This window comes from Geotrypetes seraphini, chromosome 3 (assembly GCF_902459505.1).
Source record: "Geotrypetes seraphini chromosome 3, aGeoSer1.1, whole genome shotgun sequence".
In the NCBI taxonomy this organism is placed as follows: domain Eukaryota; kingdom Metazoa; phylum Chordata; class Amphibia; order Gymnophiona; family Dermophiidae; genus Geotrypetes; species Geotrypetes seraphini.
The window spans coordinates 79,074,293-79,093,193 of NC_047086.1; the positions used below are offsets into that span (position 1 = coordinate 79,074,293).

At 39.8% G+C, this 18,901-nt stretch overlaps 1 protein-coding gene across 1 annotated transcript in view; it reads left to right on the forward strand.

Moving 5' to 3' along the window:
• SNTG2 (syntrophin gamma 2) overlaps positions 1-18,901 on the forward strand; it is a 391,266-nt gene that overhangs the window by 228,371 nt on the left and 143,994 nt on the right. The window contains exon 12 of the mRNA XM_033937548.1: positions 2,902-2,940. Coding sequence (XP_033793439.1) covers positions 2,902-2,940 — 39 coding nt within the window. The remainder of the gene's footprint in view (positions 1-2,901; positions 2,941-18,901) is intronic.

Below are 18,901 nucleotides of genomic sequence, written 5' to 3' on the forward strand. Positions count from 1 at the left end.
GTGTGTGTATGTGTCTATGATGTATCTGAAGAAATGCTCACAGAGATAATATAATTTTTATTTTATGGTGTTTTTCATTATAATTGTGATACTGGGAGTTGGATCTGTTTACTGCTTTTATTTATTTCTCTTCCATCAGAGAGAGTGTCTGGGATTTGAACCAGCAACATTCGGGTAGAAAGCTGTAGGTTTAACCAGTGTGCTATACAGTGAACTAGCAAGTTGCATAGCAATTGTAAAACTAGATCCTATAGGCATTTAAAGGAAGTCTACTTTTCAGCATAGTTTGGGCTTCATATAGACATGAGTTCTATAGATGAAACTTAGGCACAGTTTGGACATCCTTAATGCGATCTGCTAAATAGCTCTCTGAGTTTTTATTTTTTGCTATATTAAGCTCAAAATACATTTAATAAGATACCACATAAACAGGGCACATCAAAACATATGAATTGAATGCAAAATCTTCTATTTTTGTGGGCAAACAGCAATGCTATTTGCTAATTAGAGGAAAAGATCCATTAACTAAAGCACATCACATGAAAAACAGAGCTTTCAGTTTCTTGCTAAAAAGCTACCCTTTTTTCTGACTAAACAGTGCTCCAATCAGCTCACTCTTGAAAGCAAAGAAAGCACATGAAAAAAATAACTTCATTTGCAAAAGCTTAAAAACTGGAAAAAAACCAAAACAGATACAGACCTTAGCATGGATTCTACTTCATTTCAAATAGAGGTGTGCAGCTGTACAATGCTGACCTTATTGTGAGATCATCAAGATGCACCTACAAGGTAGAATGTCACAATTAAAGTACGTGTTGGGATTTGGACCCATGACCTCTGGCAAGCCACAGCTGTTTCCTTTTGGTTGTGAGGGTTCCTACCATTAGAGCTTAGTGATCCTAGCCATCCTACTGTTGTATCGGGCGATGGTGCATCCGCATCTGGAGTACTGCATCCAATATTGGTCGCCGTACCTTAAGAAGGATATGGCGATACTCTAGAGGGTTCAGAGGAGAGCGACACGTTTGATAAAGGGTATGGAAAACTAGGCTCTTTTCCCTGGAGAAGAGAAGACTTAGAGGGGCCATGATTGAGACCTATAAGATCATGAAGGGCATAGAGAAAGTGGAGAGGGACAGATTCGTCAGATTCAAAACCAATGCTAGGAAGTTTTTCTTCACCCAACGGGTGGTGGACACCTGGAATGTGCTTCTACAGGGAGTGATAGGACAGAGTACAATATTAGAGTTCAAGAAGGGATTGGACAATTTTCTGAAGGAAAAGGGGATAGAAGGGTATAGATAGAGGACTACTACACAGGTCCTGGACCTGTTGGGCCGCCGCTCGAGTGGACTGCTGGACACGATGGACCTCTGGTCTGACCCAGCAGAGGCACTTCTTATGTTCTTATGTTCTTACAGGTGAAAATAGCAGATCCCTAAGCTATCATATCAGATGTGAGGAAGAAAGATATTAGTAAAAGCTGCTACAGCTCAAAGGGTAAAAGCCCTGTTATCTTCCAGAGGTCATAGGTTTAAATCCCAACACATCTTTTAATTGTTGCATTCTACCTTGCAGGTTTCATCCATAGAACTCAGGTCTATATGAAGCCTAAACTAAGCTCAAAATTAGACCTGGTTTTCATTTGCTTACAATATAGGCATGATATGGACACTCTAGGTAGCTCAGCGTTATGTAAATGAATCAAAGGACGTCTATATTGAAGCCTCGCCCAAACCATGCCCATTCCACGCCCCAAACCCACGCCTATTGAGTTAGACGCTAGGTTTCACAATAGGCATCCATGAAATTATGGATGCATCTATAAACTGAAGTTCACATCCTTTGGATGCCTAAGTGCGAATTAATGCTTGTTAAGGCTCTTAAATGGCTCATTATCCACTTAGTTTGGACGCCTAAGTCCCACTCAATGGTAGGCATGATTTAGGGGCCCTTTATAGAATCGGGGCCAAAATGTTTATTTACAATGCCTTAAGCCCATAAAATTGCATAAAATCATCTTTCTGCATTGAACAGGGAGATGCAGGGAAGAAAACTAAGATTGTGGGAATGAAAAAGTGGGACGGGGAAGTGACGGATCTGAAAATGCGGGGACAGTGAGGAAACGGGGATGAGTTTTTGTCCCCGCATCACTCTTTACCAGACAAAATAAGTAGAATGGCATTCACACCCACAAAGACATTTGCTCTTCCTTCCCTTCACCTGTTTCTGCTATTTCACAGTATGGTTTCTGTTTACTGTTATACGGTCTGTAGTGGCAGCACACAGCCTCACAGAATTCTTTTCTGACATACAGACTGAATGAAGCAGAAAAGCCCCTTTCTACCTGTGGCTGAACAATATGTTATTTGATTTATTTCTAAAGCAGATCATTTTTTGCAGTTTCTACCTTTTTTAAGCTCTTCTAGCCTCCAGCTATCATCTCCCTCTGAAACTCAGGAAAGAAATGAATAGAACACGTTGTTACTTTATCTTTTCAATTTCCAGCTGACATCATAAGCCATGGGATTTGGAAGAAATGATACTTGGTAGACTTGTATGGCTACTTGTCAAAAAGTTTCAACATGACTGCTAAAAAGACTCTTACTTCTTTGTTGTCCCTCCCTAAGGTGGCTATGTTGAATTTGGTCAAGGAGAGAGAAAAGCTGGTTTTGTGATCCCTTAGATTATATTGAATCTGAAAAGGAATGATTTTTGAATCATGTGGCCATTGCACTAGCTTAAAGAAACTGAATCAAAATACCCTAGTTTGTCACATTTTATCATTTAAAACACAAAAACAAAAACTGTGGATACAGATGTTCTGGAGATTTAAAAAACACCACAAATCCTTAAAAAATAATGGAGTACTAATCACTTATTAATCTCTTGTATTTACAGATGAAGATGGACAATAAATGTTGCTCACCCTGTGATCAGGTATGGTGTTTGTTTGCTATAAATGAACATATGTGATAAATTTTCTTAAAAATCTGGACATAAATATCTTTGTCATAAAATAAAATTGTCAAATGTCAAAAAAAAAAAAAGTTTAAGAGTTTGCAAATACCTCATACTTTGTAAATGTGCCATCAATTAGTGCTTTCAGTCATGAATTTCAAAATGAAATGTCAGTTTAGAAGAGACCACTTTGGGGGGCGTGGCTTAACGCGAACACAAGATGGAAGTGTGATCGTAACGCTCCTCTTCAAATAGGCAACGATTTAAAAATAATTTTATCCTCTTACTGCTGAATTCGGGGAAAAACAATTCTAATTGAAACTTGAAATTGTGACAACTGATATTGACCTCCTCCGCCGAAATCGAGACAGATCCTGAGAGAAGAGAGCCGAAAATAAGATTGCCGGTTTTTTTTTCTCTCAGTGCTGGATCGGCGCGACATCGGGGCAGATAACTGACAGAGAGAAAAAAAAAATCTATCAACGGAGAAAATCTGATAATACAGCTGGTATTGAGGGAAGACCTGAAAGGAAGGAGACAGTGAGGTTGTTTTTTGCCGGCTTTTCTCTGTGTTGATGAGGCACGGAGGTGAGGAAAGGCTGTTGAAAATTTGAACTGACAGAAGTTTACAGATTTCTCAGTGCTGGAGCGACGAGATATTGAAACTTATAAACATATCAGAATAAATAATTTGAAAACCGCCGACACTGAAGAAAGGCTGAGGAGAAGGTAATTGTTTTTTTTTTACCGGCTTTTTACTGTGTTGATACGGCGTGGCAGTGATGGTAGGCTAATAAAAATTGAATTAGCCAACGGAGGAAAAAGGAAAGTTTCAATGCCGTTTTAAAAACTAGTGCTGTCAATGCTGCAACTGTATAAGAAACTGAAACAGGAAGAAAATAAAAAGAAAATCTGTTTCTCAGTTACCGGTTTTTTTAAACTGGAGTGACATAGCACAGAAGGCAAGTTACTGACAGTTCCACAATACTGAGGAGGAAACGGTTACAGTTTGAAACTACCTTCCTTCACAAAAACTGAAATAAAGTCCTGAGAGAAAGGAACCTAAAAAGATTTATTACTTCCTCAACGAATTTATATCTGTGCTGAAGACAAGCTCTTTCACTGGACAAAGTGGTTGAAAAAAAAAAAAAATTGCTGTGGAAAAGTAAAATCGGAAAAAAGGAAAAAAAGAGAATCAAGAAAGGTGCAGGAGAATGGCAAGCACCCGACAAGGAAAAAATGAAACCGGTATGTCTGCAAAAAGACAGAAACAAGATCAAATAACACCAAGCAAGATCCCACTTCCTGCTGAAGAACCTGACATTTTGAGTAAAGCAGAAGTTATGGAAGAATTAAGACAAATTAAACAAATGCTTAAGGAAACTGTAACCAATATGTCTGAAATGAAGGAAGAAATATTGAACATCCACAGACAAATGGAAGTTAATAATAAAAGAACAACTGTATTAGAATCTAAAATGGAGGTCATAGAATGTGAAGCAAACAGATGCAAAAATGACAGTCTGGAATTGAATAAATTGAAAGATCAACTGGAAGACTATGAGAATCGAGGAAGAAGGAAAAATATTAAACTTTTTGGAATACAAGAAAATTTAGAAGGGAAAAATGCTATACATTTTCTAGAAAACTTAATTCCAAAAATACTACAACTGGATTTAAAACAACCACTGGAAATAGAAAGGGCTCATAGGATTCCAGTAAAAAATGTAGAAAATCAAGGCAGGCCAAGACCACTAATATTCAAAATGCTTAGGTACCAACAAGCATTAGAAATATTAAATGCTGCCAAGAAAGACAAAAATCTTAATTATAAAGGATCCAGAATTTGGTTTTTGCCGGACTTTGCTAAAAATACAGCAAATAAAAGAAAGAGACTATTAGACATGAGACCACTACTAAAAGAAAAAGGTTTTAAATATGGATTATATTATCCGGCAAAGATGAGAGTATCATCTGGAGATAAATCCTTGTATTTCGAAGATCCAGAAAAACTAAAAGCCTTTCTTTCTAAATCAGAACCTATGATATTTTAAAATAAAATATCAAGATTGGTTTTGATGATATTATGAAAAACTATAAAAATATGAGATATTGAAATACTGAAGAAAGAAAAATATGATCTAAAGAAAAGACAATAAAAATATAAAGAGAGAAAGAATAAGATATAGAAAAAATATTAATACCATATTAAATATATGTTTAAGATAAAATTTTATGATGTAATTTATAATACTAGGGAAATATAAATTAAAAATTGATAAATGGATAAAGATACATTAATGAAATGTTAGAAGTAAAAAATGACTAAAGATATTAAAGGTTAATATAGATAGATAGAAGAGGATGTTGATTGAATATTGGTTGCCTAGAGGGGAGGAGAATGTTCGGGTTGCAGTTCCAATGTGTATCCTTAAGCAGTCATTATATTGGGTGGGAAAGGGAGGGGAAAAGAAGGTATTTACTAGAATGATTAAGGAGAAAGTAAATAAGGGATTGGATACTTCAAGGGTAAATATGTGTGTCATAGAAAATATTTTTTGGATTTTAAATATAAAAGAAGAAGGGAAAAAGATTATACTGATAAGTTTTAAAATATATAATGTCTTTTAAGATATATTCTATTAATGTCAATGGCCTGAATCATGTAATTAAAAGAAAAAAGGTATTAGCATTTTTAAAAAAGCAAAATGCGGATATTTACTGTCTGCAGGAGACCCATCTTAATACAAAAGAATCACAGAAACTAATGGGTGGGTGGGTAAAAGAATGTTTTTTTGCTCCAGCAGAGGGTAAAAAAGCAGGGGTAGCAATTCTTATTAATAAAAAATGTATGGCCAAGATTAAGGTAATAAATTCAGACCCACATGGAAGATGGATACATGTTGATATAGGTATGGGAAATAATGCCCTGACGTTGTTTAATATATATGCCCCTAATTCGAATCAATCAGAATTTTTTAAAAAATTACAGAATATGTTATTACCACTGGCTGCTTCTAATTTAGTGGTGGCTGGAGATTTTAATGCTGTAATGGATCCATTATTGGATAAAAAACCAAGTAAAAGTATAAAATCTTTAGGTTTAGATAATTTGGCTCAATCATGCAATTTAAAGGATATATGGCGTATTCTTCATTTTAATGATCAGGAATTTTCATTTTGCTCACAGGTTCATAAATCATTTTCAAGAATAGATTATATTTTTGTTTCAACAAATAAAGTGCAACAGGTGATTAAAGCTTCCATAGATCCTATTATTATTTCGGACCATGCGGGAATATGGATAGAATTACAATTGGATAAATTGGAAAAGGGTAGACCTCTTTGGAGATTTGATAATACACTGCTTGTGGATGATAAGTTTTTGGAAAATTTTAAAACACAAATTAATGATTTCTTTCAAATGAATTTAGTAGAGGATACATCTATTGAGAATGTATGGGATGCATTTAAAGCAACTATGAGGGGTAATATTATATCATATTCAGCTTTTATTAGGAAACAGAATAAAATTCAATATATAGAGTTAGAGAAAGAAATCAAAATATTAGAAGCTAAATTGATAAATAAATGGGAAAATGAGATATTGCAAGCTCTTTTGAAAGCAAAAGGTAAATATAATGAATTATCTTCAAAAATGATAAGAAGAGATTTGTTTTCCAAACAAGCAGTGTATTATGGAAATTCTAATAAGGCGGGGAGATTATTGGCAAATTATCTTAAAGCAAAAAAAAGGAAAACTAATGTTAATGGGATAAAAGATGATAATGGTACAATAACAAATCAAACAGATAAAATTTTAAAACAATTTCTAAAATTTTATAAAGATCTATATTCTTCCGAGCCTTATTTGGAGAGACAAAAAGATGGTAAAAATTTTTTAGATTTAATTAATGGACCTAAGGTTCCTGATCATATAAAACGGAGTTTAGATGAACCTATATCATTAAAAGAATTAGAAACAGCATTGAGATCTCTTAGAGTTGGATCCGCTCCAGGTGGTGATGGTTATACAGTAGAATTTTATAAAACATTTCAAAATATTCTTTCCCCATATTTACTAAATTTATATCAAACACAACTTATAAAAGGTGATATTAAAGGTACTATGGCTGAATCAATAATAATTGTTCTACCTAAGCCAAATAAAGATCCTACTTTGGTTTCGAACTACAGGCCTATATCTTTAATAAATGTGGATAATAAACTTTTGGTGAAAATTTTGGCGTTAAGACTAGCCAAAGCTCTCCCACATATTATAGATATGCATCAGACGGGTTTCGTTGCTAAAAGACATTCCTCTAATAACTCTAGATTATTGTTTCATATGTTAAATTTATCAAAAAAAATAGATGAACCGACTTTTACAGTTTCCTTGGATGCAGAAAAAGCGTTTGATAGGGTAGAATGGAATTTTATGTATCAAGCTTTAGAATGGTTTGGTATAGGTTCTGGATTTATACAAATGGTAAAAACTTTGTATAGCTTCCCGATTGCAAGATTAAATATTAATAATATGATATCTGATGGATTTCAATTGCGGAGGGGAGTTAGACAGGGTTGTCCTTTATCTCCTTTGTTATTTGATGTTATATTAGAACCCTTATTGTTAGCAATACAACAAACGAGGGAGATACAGGGTATTCCATATTCAGATATGGAATATAAAATTTCGGCTTATGCTGATGATATTTTGCTTTATTTGAAAAATCCAGAATCTACCTTATCTTCTTTATTGGAATTAATTGATAAGTTTGGTAAATTTTCAGGTTATAAAATTAATTGGAATAAATCTGAAATTATACCCTTAAATGTTCATTGTGTAAAAGGACTATTTAAAGATTTTCCATTTATATGGAAGGAAGAAGGATTTAAATATCTTGGCATTCAAGTTAAAAATACAATTGAAGATACTGTAAAAGAAAATGAAAAATTTGTATTAAAAAAAGTTACGGAGTTGTGTGAGCAATGGAACCCTTTACATATTTCTTGGTGGGGGAGAGTTCAAACTATTAAAATGATGATGTTGCCTGAAGTTTGCTACCAAATGAGTATGATACCTATTTATTTTCAGGGGTCCTTTTATAAAAAGCTTAATAGCATTTTAACGAAATTTCTTTGGCTTGGTAGAACACCTAGAATAGCTTTAGTAACTTTGCAAAAATCAATCAAGGAGGGAGGGGTAAATTTTCCAAATTTTTATAGGTACCATCAAGCCTATATTCTACGTCAGGGTATGTATTGGATCCTCCCAGAACTTATAGATAATGCACCTGATTGGTTATATTTGGAATGGCGCCTTATGTTTCCCCTAAATTTAGTTCACCTTCCAAGTATTAACATGCCTAGAAGATACAGAGAAAATAAAATTTTAATGGATTCTTGGAAAACGTTGAGATTTATAAATAAATTAACACCTATCCCAATAAATAAATCAACTAATCAATCTTTATGGATAAACTCCAAGATCAAAATTGGCGGAGCTCAAATCCTTTGGAAGAACTGGATTATTGCAGGCATTAGATCTTTAGATGACGTTATTTCAGAAGGTAAACTGCTGGATTTTTCACAATTGCAACATAGATTTGGTCTTAATAAAACACAAAGTTTTAAATGGTTGCAATTGAAGCAGGCCATTCAGGTTGGGTTCCCTGAATGGAAAACATTGAATAATCAATATAGTTTAAAGTTCTTATGTTTTCAAGCAGACTTCCTAGGACATCAAGCCGCATTGTGGTATAAATTAATATCTGGATATTTGAATAAAAAACCAAAAAATGGTCTAAGAGATATTTGGAGCATTGAGATTAAGCATCAAATTAATGCATCTCAATGGCCACTAATTTGGTCTTGGAGAATGAGACAAACTTGGTTCTTTTTATTACATAGAGCTTTTTGGACCCCTACACGTTTGCAAAAATTAGACAGTTCTAAGTCCAATAAATGCTGGCACTGTAATCTGGAACCAGGGACATTAGATCACTTACTGTATCATTGTCCCTACATTAAAAGTTTTTGGAATTCAATTTGGCCACAAATTAATAAATTGATGGAAAATCATATAGCAATATCATACGATACAATATTATTTGGAATGATAATGAGAAAAAAAAGTCAAATTTCACCAGAAAATAACAAGCTTTTATTGATTATGACAGGGGTGGCCATTCAGCATATAACCAATAATTGGAAGAATTATAATAACCTAAATTATACATTTTGGTGGAATACAATATGTCATGTATTTAAAATGGAAAGAACAATAGCAATACAAAGAGGGACATATACTAAATTTATAAAAATATGGGGGCCATTGACAAAATACTGCAATGAATAAATAAATTTTTCTTCTTCTTTTCTTCTTTTAAATATCTTTTTTGTGACACACATAGAGGGGTGGTAATGAAAATAATTTCTACATAATATGTTATAATATGTTATACAATATGTAATGTATGAATGAAAAATAATAGAAGGGTGGGGGGAGGGAGAGGGGGAAAAACATAGTTAGAATATGATGTATTAGATATAAAAGTGATATTTTGTATTTATCAATTATATTTTAATATTTTGTACACTTTATGTAAAACTTGAAAATAAAAAATAATGAGGAAAAAAAAAAAAAGAAGAGACCACTTTGGGGCCTATACACTAAACTTCACAGTATAAATGTGCAACACGAATATACTAAAAAAATTCAGGGGAAAATTCTATAACTGGATGCCCATAAGATATACTACTCCTAACAACTATTAAAGACCCCTAATAGATCAAAAAACCTTTTTAAACTAACAACTCCCCCTCAATGTCGCAAGGAAATAAACAGTGCCTTACCACTGACCTTGACAGCGAAACACTGTCAGACTACTTCGTTGATAAATTAGACAAAATACGGTCTCACCTCAACTCTACCATGTTACAGACATCAAAAGATAATTAAAACTACAAATGGGAAACTCACTTCGAAACTGTCTCCCACAAAGACATCACCAAGATACTAGACACTATTCTCCCTTCTGGCTCAAATATAGACCCCTGTCAGCCACACCTCAAAGTGGCTTTGAAAGACGCTTTTGTAGACTCCATCCTTCCCCTCATCAACACCTCTCTTCAAACAAGCATAGTGCCTGCTAACTGGAAGTCATCAGTTATGGGACCGATCATGAAAAAAACCTACACTCGACCCTAATGTGCCCAGCAACTTTAGACCTGTCTCCAAACTACCCTTCATCTCCAAGACCCTAGAAAAAGCAGTATTAAACCAATTATACTCTTTTATCGACAAACAAGGATCCCTATCTGCCTTCCAATCGGAATTCAGGAAATTCTACAATACTGAAACTGTCCTTCTCAACAACTGCTAGAAACTCATGGATAAGGGTAACATAGGCCAAATGGCCCATCTAGCCTGCCCATCTGCAATAACCATTATTTCTTTCTTTCTCTAAGAGATCCCATATGCCTATCTCATGCCTTCTTGAATTCAGACACAGTCTCTGTCTCCACCACTTCTTCCAGGAGACTACCATCCTTTCTGTCAAAAAAGTATTTCCTTAGATTACTCCTGAACCTATCACCTCTTAACTTTATCCTATGCCCTCTCATTCCAGAGCTTCCTTTCAAATGAAAGAGACTCGACTCATGCGCATTTACATGAGGTATGTATTTAAAATGTCCCTATCATATCTCCCTTCTCTTGCCTTTCCTCTAAAGTAAGGCAAAAAAGAACCAACAGAGGCTTCAGTGAAGATGCGAAGCAAAAATCCAAAACGAAACTGCAGAAAAATGTACAAGGTGCAGGAATTTATTCAGTAAAAGTCATAAAAACATATATGACATAAATAAACAAATATAACCAAAAACAGATCTTTGTTCTCATGTGTACTGGACCCGACACAGCCTGTGTTTCGAAAAACACTTCTTCCTCAGGGGTCCCAGATGTGTGGTATGTAGAGTATCAAAAAACCAAATTGGATAAAAACAAACAAAATCTCAAACGAATCAGTCGTACAGAACTCCTGTCAAAAGCGCTGCATTTAGTGTTTCTCAGTGCAGCGCTTATGACAGGAATTCTTTACGATTGTTCCATTTGAGATTTTGTTTGTTTTTATTCAATTTGTTTTTTTTATACTCTAAGTACCACACATCTGGGACCCCTGAGGAAGAATTGTTTTTCGAAACACGGGCCATGTCGGGTCCGGTACACACAAGAACAAGGACCAGTTTTGGGATATATTTGTTTATTTATATCATATATGTTTTTATGACTTTTATTGAATAAATTCCTGCACCTTGTACATTTTTCTGCGGTTTGGTTTTGAGGGTTTTCCCCTCTAAAGTATACAAATTGAGATCTCTCTGTCCCCATACGCCTTATCACAAAGACCACACACCATTTTAGTAGCCTTCCTATGAACCGACTCTATTCTTTACGATGTCCTGGTGCTATTGGATCTCAGTGTGGTGTTCAACACTATTAATCGTTTTCTCCTCATTGCGTGGCTCTCTGTAATTGATATCTGAAACACTGCATTAAGATGATTCACCTCCTTCCTGAATTATAGATCCCAAAGCGTACTGCTCCATGAAAACTAGAAGGATGCTAAGTTGCAAAGGGAGAGGTATGGCCAGTAGGAAAAAGGAGACATTGATGCCTCTATATAAGACTCTGGTGAGACCTCAGTTACAATATTGTGTATAATTCTGGAGTCCGCACTTTCAAAAAGATATAAAAAGGATGGAATCGGTCCAGAGGAAGGCTACTAAAATGGTGTGTGCTCTTCGTGATAAGGCGTTTGGGGACAGACTTAAAGATCTCAATCTGTATACTTTGGAGGAAAGACGGGAGAGGGGAGATATGATAGAATCATTTAATACCTACATAATATAAATGTGCATGAGTAGAGTCTCTTTAATTTGAAAGGAAATTCTGCATTGAGAGGGCATAGAATGAAGTTAAGAGGTGATAGGCTCCGGAGTAATCTGAGAAAATACTTTTTTACAGAAAGGATGGTAGATGTGTGGAACAGTCTCCCGGAAAAGGTGCTGGAAACAGAGACTGTGTCTGAATTCAAGAGGGTCTGGGACAGGCATGTGGATCTCTCAGAGAGAGAAAGAGATAATGGTTACTGTGGATGGGCAGACTAGATGGGCCATTTGGCCTTTATCTGCCATCATGTTTCTATGTAGGCACCTAAATCAAAAGCACACATAACTTACAGTATTCTGTAAGAGACCTCGGCGGTTTCTGCCTTTTGTCTTTTTTGCTTTTTTTCCATTGTTGCAGGGCCGGAGAGGGCAGGACAGGCCGAGAGGGAGGAAGCCAGAGCAGGCAGGAGGACTGGCGAGAGATAGCTCCGCCCCCCCACCGCATCATAGGTCGCATCGGCGCCCGGGCTCCCCTTTAAGAAGAAGGGAGCCAACGGCGCCCAGCCGTTCGGCGCGCGGCGAAGGCGAGCGGCAAAGGCGCTCGCCTTAGCGAGAGCGCCTTTGCGAAGGAGCCTTGCGAGGGAGCCAGGAATGCCAAGTAATTCACTTTCTTTTCTCTTTTCTCTCTCTCTTACCCACAGCAGGAGCACACCAGCACTTCATGAGAGCGATGGAAGACCCAGGATCCCAGAGGTACTTTCCGGTATACTGCACAGAGTGTAATATGTACGATTACCTCCCCTTGGGAAGGCGGGAGTACATATGCAGTCGGTGTCAGGAACTGGAAAGCCTGAGGATGGAGGTCAATAGAACAAAAATAAAGTCACTGCTAGTTCATCAATACACTTAAGAAACTTATTTTTTATTTAGAACTCTGCTCAGAGACATGAAGGCTGAAAACTTGGCCTCACCTACCAATCATTGCAGTGTTCAAAAAGGATTTTTAATTTAAAGTACCTTTTAATATGCTAGCTAAAAAGCTATGCTGAAAATATAAATGCTTCCATGAATTTTATAGTTATGAAAAAAGACTTAACTTTGAATAGTGACTGGTTCCGACGTGCACGTTTCGTGGCTGCGTCAGGGAACCGACAATACAGCTGGATTTAGAGCTGGTAGTGAAGTCACATGCGATTAAAAAGCTAGATCTCTCAAAAAGACGTTTCTTCTCTAATGTCTCAGACCATTATGTCTAATGTCTGAGACATTAGAGAAGAAACGTCTTTTTGAGAGATCTAGCTTTTTAATCGCATGTGACTTCACTACCAACTCTAAATCCAGCTGTATTGTCGGTTCCCTGACGCAGCCACGAAACGTGCACGTCGGAACCAGTCACTATTCAAAGTTAAGTCTTTTTTCATAACTATAAAATTCATGGAAGCATTTATATTTTCAGCATAGCTTTTTAGCTAGCATATTAAAAGGTACTTTAAATTAAAAATCCTTTTTGAACACTGCAATGATTGGTAGGTGAGGCCAAGTTTTCAGCCTTCATGTCTCTGAGCAGAGTTCTAAATAAAAAATAAGTTTCTTAAGTGTATTGATGAACTAGCAGTGACTTTATTTTTGTTCTATTGACCTCTTCAGTCACTTGACAGTAATTTTGATTTGAATGAGTTACCCCTGCATATCTTTTTTGAGGATGGAGGTCGGCAGATTGAGGGTCAGGGTCCAGGAACTGGAGGGACTGGAGGGACTGCGCAACACAGAGGAGACGAGCTGGTCAACCAAGGACACAGACGGAGCAGGCCCCATTGTGGACCAGGTGAGGGACCTCGAGAGATTCATCGAGGAGGCCTATAGGAAAGTGGAGGAACGGGACCAGCAGCTGCACAGACGGATGTCGGCAGACGAGACCCAGGATCCACAAGGCGACACTGGGGAAGGACCTAGCGGAGGAACCACGCAAGAGGAGGAGACCGTGACTCACCGGACCGCGAGGGAGAGACACCGCACTACACCAAGGACACGGACCTGAGACAGAGGAGGTTGCTGAGGAAAGGGAAGTCTGCTATTGTGGTGGGAGACTCGATCTTGAGAGAGGTAGATAGTCACGTAGCTGGAGGAAGGGAGGACCGGCTAGTGACTTGTCTCCCAGGGGCCAAGACATGAGACGTCACTGATAGGATCGAGAGGATCCTGGACAGAGCAGAGACAGAGGAGACTGCGGTGATAATCCACGTCGGAACGAATGATGTGAGCCAGAGGAACTTCAGCATGGCCACACTGACTGACCAGTTCAGGGTCCTGGGACAAAAGCTGAAGCGGAGTACCCGGAGGATAGCATTCTCAGAGATCCTGCCTATACCGAGAGCAGATGCAAAGAGGCAGGCAGACCTCCAGGCTGTGAATGCATGGTTGAGGAGATGGTGCCAGGAGGAGGGCTTCCACTTTGTGAGGAACTGGACGTCCTTCTGGGGAAAGAGTAAGCTCTACCGGCGGGACAGCCTGCACCTGAGCACAGCGGGAACTAGACTACTGGCAGCCAATGTGAGGAAGGAGATAGAGAGGGCTTTAAACTGAGGAGAGGGGGAAAGCCGACAGCTGATCTGATGTTGACACTTCGGACAACAGTATCCAGAACAGATGCTGAACGGGCTGACTGCAAGGAGGAAGTAGAGAGACTGGTGGATCTTATGATAAGACAGCGAGGGAAACATCAAGTAAAGGGAGCTTGCTGGGAGGAGACTAAGGGGCATGGAGACACAAGGGGACTGGGTGGCACGAGGGCGAAAGCTGAGGGCAATATAGGGGTGCCACAAGGCGAGGGGGATCAAACGGGGCTCAAGGGATGATAGCCCAGGAGGGGGCCGGTAGGGCTAGAAAACCCAGAGGAAAAGCGGGGAAGTGGGGTGGCGGGAATGTGGGGAAGCCGAAAGCTACGAGGGTAAAGGCTGAGGGCAAAGAAGAAGCACAGGGAACAGGAGAACTGCCCGAAATTCAAGGGGAGGCGGCCCAGGTAAATACAGAGGTGGAGGAAAAACGACGGGACCTGCGGTGCTTATACGCAATGCAAGAAGCCTCATGGCCAAGATGGGTGAACTAGAGGTCGTGGCCAAGGGGGAGGACCTGGATATAATTGGAATTACAGAAACATGGTGGACAGATGAGAATCAATGGGATGTGGCGCTGCCGGGGTACAAGCTCTACAGGAGGGACAGGACCCACAAGAAGGGGGGAGGCATAGCACTATATATAAAGGACTCTATCTACTCGGTCGGGATGGATATGGCAACGAAGGCAGAGGGGCTGGAATCGCTATGGGTCAAATTGCCGGGAAACAAGGGTGCAGGCATAAAACTGGGGCTGTACTATCGCCCACCTGGTACGCCGGAAGGAGTCGGACACGACTTGGAAGCTGAACTGAGACAGGAATGCAGGACTGGAAGTGTAACAGTGATGGGGGACTTCAACTACCCGGGAATTGACTGGAGTACGGGTCACTTCAACTGCACTAGGGAAACAGGATTTGTAGAAGCTGTGAGGGACTGCTTCATGGAGCAACTAGTCAGGGAACCGACGCGAGGGAGTGCTACTCTTGACCTCATCCTAAACGGATTAGGGGGGCCTGCAAGAGGGGTAGAAGTGAGAGGACCACTAGGCAACAGTGACCACAATGCGATCAGATTCACACTAGAAAGGGGGACACCCACAGTAAGGAGGACCGCAACAACTGCGCTCAACTTCAGGAAAGGGAACTATGTTGCTATGAGGGAAATGGTGGGGAGGAAGCTCAGAAACATCTTTAGGATGGAGACTGTAGGAAGTGCCTGGACCCTATTCAGGGACACCCTGCAGGAAGCACAAAGAATGTACGTCCCCAGTTTCAGGAAAGGCGGCAAGAACAAGCGGTCAAAGGACCCGGTTTGGATCTCAACAGAAGTAAAGAGGGCAATAAATGACAAAAAAGTATCCTTCCGGAGATGGAAAAAGGATCCACCGGAGGAAAATCACCAGGCGCACAGGAAATGCCAAAAGGAATGCCACCGAGAGGTTAGAAAAGCAAAAGGGAAATACGAAGAGGGGCTGGCCAGGGAGGCAAAAAACTTCAAGGCATTCTTCAGTTACGTAAAGGGGAAGCGACCAGCGAGAGAGGAGGTGGGGCCGTTGGACGATGGGGATAGGAAGGGAGTGATTAAGGAGGATAAAGAGGTAGCTGAGAGGTTGAACACGTTCTTCTCGTCGGTTTTCACGAGAGAAGACACATCTAATATACCGGACTCAGAGGAGCTCATGAGTGGGGAACAGGCTGAAAAATTGGAACACATAGAGGTAAGTAAGGAGGATGTCCTCAAACAGATAGACAGGTTAAAATGTGGCAAATCGCCGGGCTCGGACGGGATCCACCCAAGGGTTCTGAAGGAACTAAGACAAGAAATAGCAGGCACAATCCAACATGTTTGCAACCTATCCTTGAAAACTGGAGAGGTACCAGAGGACTGGAAATTGGCGAATGTCACACCTGTCTTCAAGAAGGGATCGAGGAGTGACCCCGGGAACTACAGGCCGGTGAGCCTGACTTCAATTATAGGGAAGATGGTGGAAGCTATGATCAAGGATGGTATTTGCGAGCACATCGAGAGAAATGGCCTACTGAGTACAAGCCAGCACGGATTCTGTAAGGGAAGGTCATGCTTAACGAACCTTCTGTACTTCTTTGAGGGAATAAGCAGTCGGGTGGACAATGGGGAACCCATAGACATCATTTACCTCGATTTTCAAAAGGCTTTCGACAAGGTGCCACATGAAAGGCTGCTTAGGAAGCTGTGGAACCACGGGGTGGGAGGGGATGTGCACAGATGGATCGAGCACTGGTTGTCGGGTAAACTGCAGAGGGTCGGAGTAAAGGGCCAATATTCTGACTGGCGGGGAGTCACGAGCGGTATGCCACAGGGATCGATGCTGGGGCCGTTACTCTTCAACATATTTATCAATGATCTGGAAAAGGAGGCAAAGTGCAAGGTTATAAAATTTGCAGACGATACCAAACTGTGCGGCAGAGTTAAGTACAGGGAGGAGTGTGAGGACCTGCAAAGGGACCTGGACAAGCTGGAAGACTGGGCAATCAAATGGCAAATGCGCTTTAACGTGGAAAAATGCAAGGTCATGCATATAGGGAAAAAGAACCCGTTGTTCAACTACAAATTGGGGGGGCATTGTTGGGAGACAGCAGTCTTGAGAGAGACTTGGGTGTGCTGGTGGATGCATCACTGAAGCCATCTGCACAGTGCGCAGCAGCCTCGAAAAAAGCTAACAGGATGCTGGGCATCATAAAGAGGGTCATAACAACCAGGACGCGGGAAATCATCATGCCATTGTATCGAGCGATGGTGCGTCCACATCTGGAATACTGCGTTCAATATTGGTCGCCGTACCTCAAGAAGGACATGGCAGTACTTGAGAGAGTCCAAAGGAGAGCAACGAAACTGGTAAGAGGGCTGGAACACTGCCCATACGCCGAGAGGTTGGATAGGCTGGGGCTCTTCTCTCTGGAAAAAAGGAGGCTCAGGGGAGATATGATAGAGACCTTCAAGATCATGAGGGGCATAGAGAGGGTGGATAGGGACAGATTCTTCAGGCTGAAGGGGACAACAGGTACGAGGGGGCATTCGTAGAAACTGAAGGGAGATAGGTTCAAAACAAATGCAAGGAAGTTTTTTTCACACAAAGGGTCGTGGACACTTGGAATGCGCTACCGGAGGAAGTGATCAGGCAGAGTACGGTACAAGGATTCAAACAGGGATTGGACGGATTCCTGAGGGATAAAGGGATCGTGGGATACTGAGAGAGGTGCTGGGATGTAACACAGGTATAGAAAGCTAACCAGGTAATAAGTATAGAAACCCAACCAGGTCGTGCATGTGCAAGACCGGAGGGTTAGGATTTCGATGGGAAGATAGGACTCAATGGGAAACCAAGGTGGCAAGGAGGCCCCTTCTGGTGATTCAGACAGGTCGTGACCTGTTTGGGCCGCCGCGGGAGCGGACTGCTGGGCAGGATGGACCTATGGTCTGACCCGGCGGAAGCACTGCTTATGTTCTTATGTAAGTTATGCAGATATGGGGGAGGCTTGCCCATGTTCCTTTTCATTTTCACATGATGCCACTTCCATGCAACCTTATAGAATAGCGCTTAGGGTATCTATACATATAAGTGCTAAATTTTGATGTATTTATGTATACAAGGGGTATATAACTGGTCACCCTGTTACAGAATTGCCTTTTTTTAGTCCAAGATCTTTTTCTTGTGTGGTAACTCCTAACTCAAAAACCAAGCATTTTGTGCCCGTAGGTGGGATTATGTTTTTCTATGTGCATCACTTTGCACTTTCCCATATTAAATGTTATCTTCTAGTAAGATAGCCATACTCCTAGTCTCAGAAAATCTTTCTACAAATCCTTGCAATTCTCTGCCAGGCTAACAACTTGAATAATTTGATGTCCTTACTCAACACTCACATCTCTAGGTTCCAGTACAGACCCTTGAGGCACTCCACTACTTATTCTTTTCCATGTGGAAATCTTATCTGTAGAGGAGAGTGAGAAGTAAGAAGCAGTCAATGGATGGATGAGCTAAACCAAAAAGGAAGGAGGGGTCCAACCTTATCTGCAGAAAAAAACCAACCAGGAACAAACAAAAACCAACTGCAGATGTGTACAAGATGCAGGCAGAATTTATTGTGACAAATATAAATTTATAAAAACCTTTTTCCCAAACAAGGGACCCGACACGGTCCGTGTTTTGGACAAACCTTCGTCAGGGGTCCAATATGCAAAAAGGTTTAAAAAATATGGAATAAAAAATCATAAACCAAAAGGTCCAATGTGCCGAGAATCGCCAACTCCTGTAAAGCGTCTCACAAAGTACTTTGTGAGACGCTTTACAGGAGTTGGCGATTCTCGGCACATTGGACCTTTTGGTTTATGATTTTTTATTCCATATTTTTTGTGGCATATTTTTTAAACCTTTTTGCATATTGGACCCCTGACGA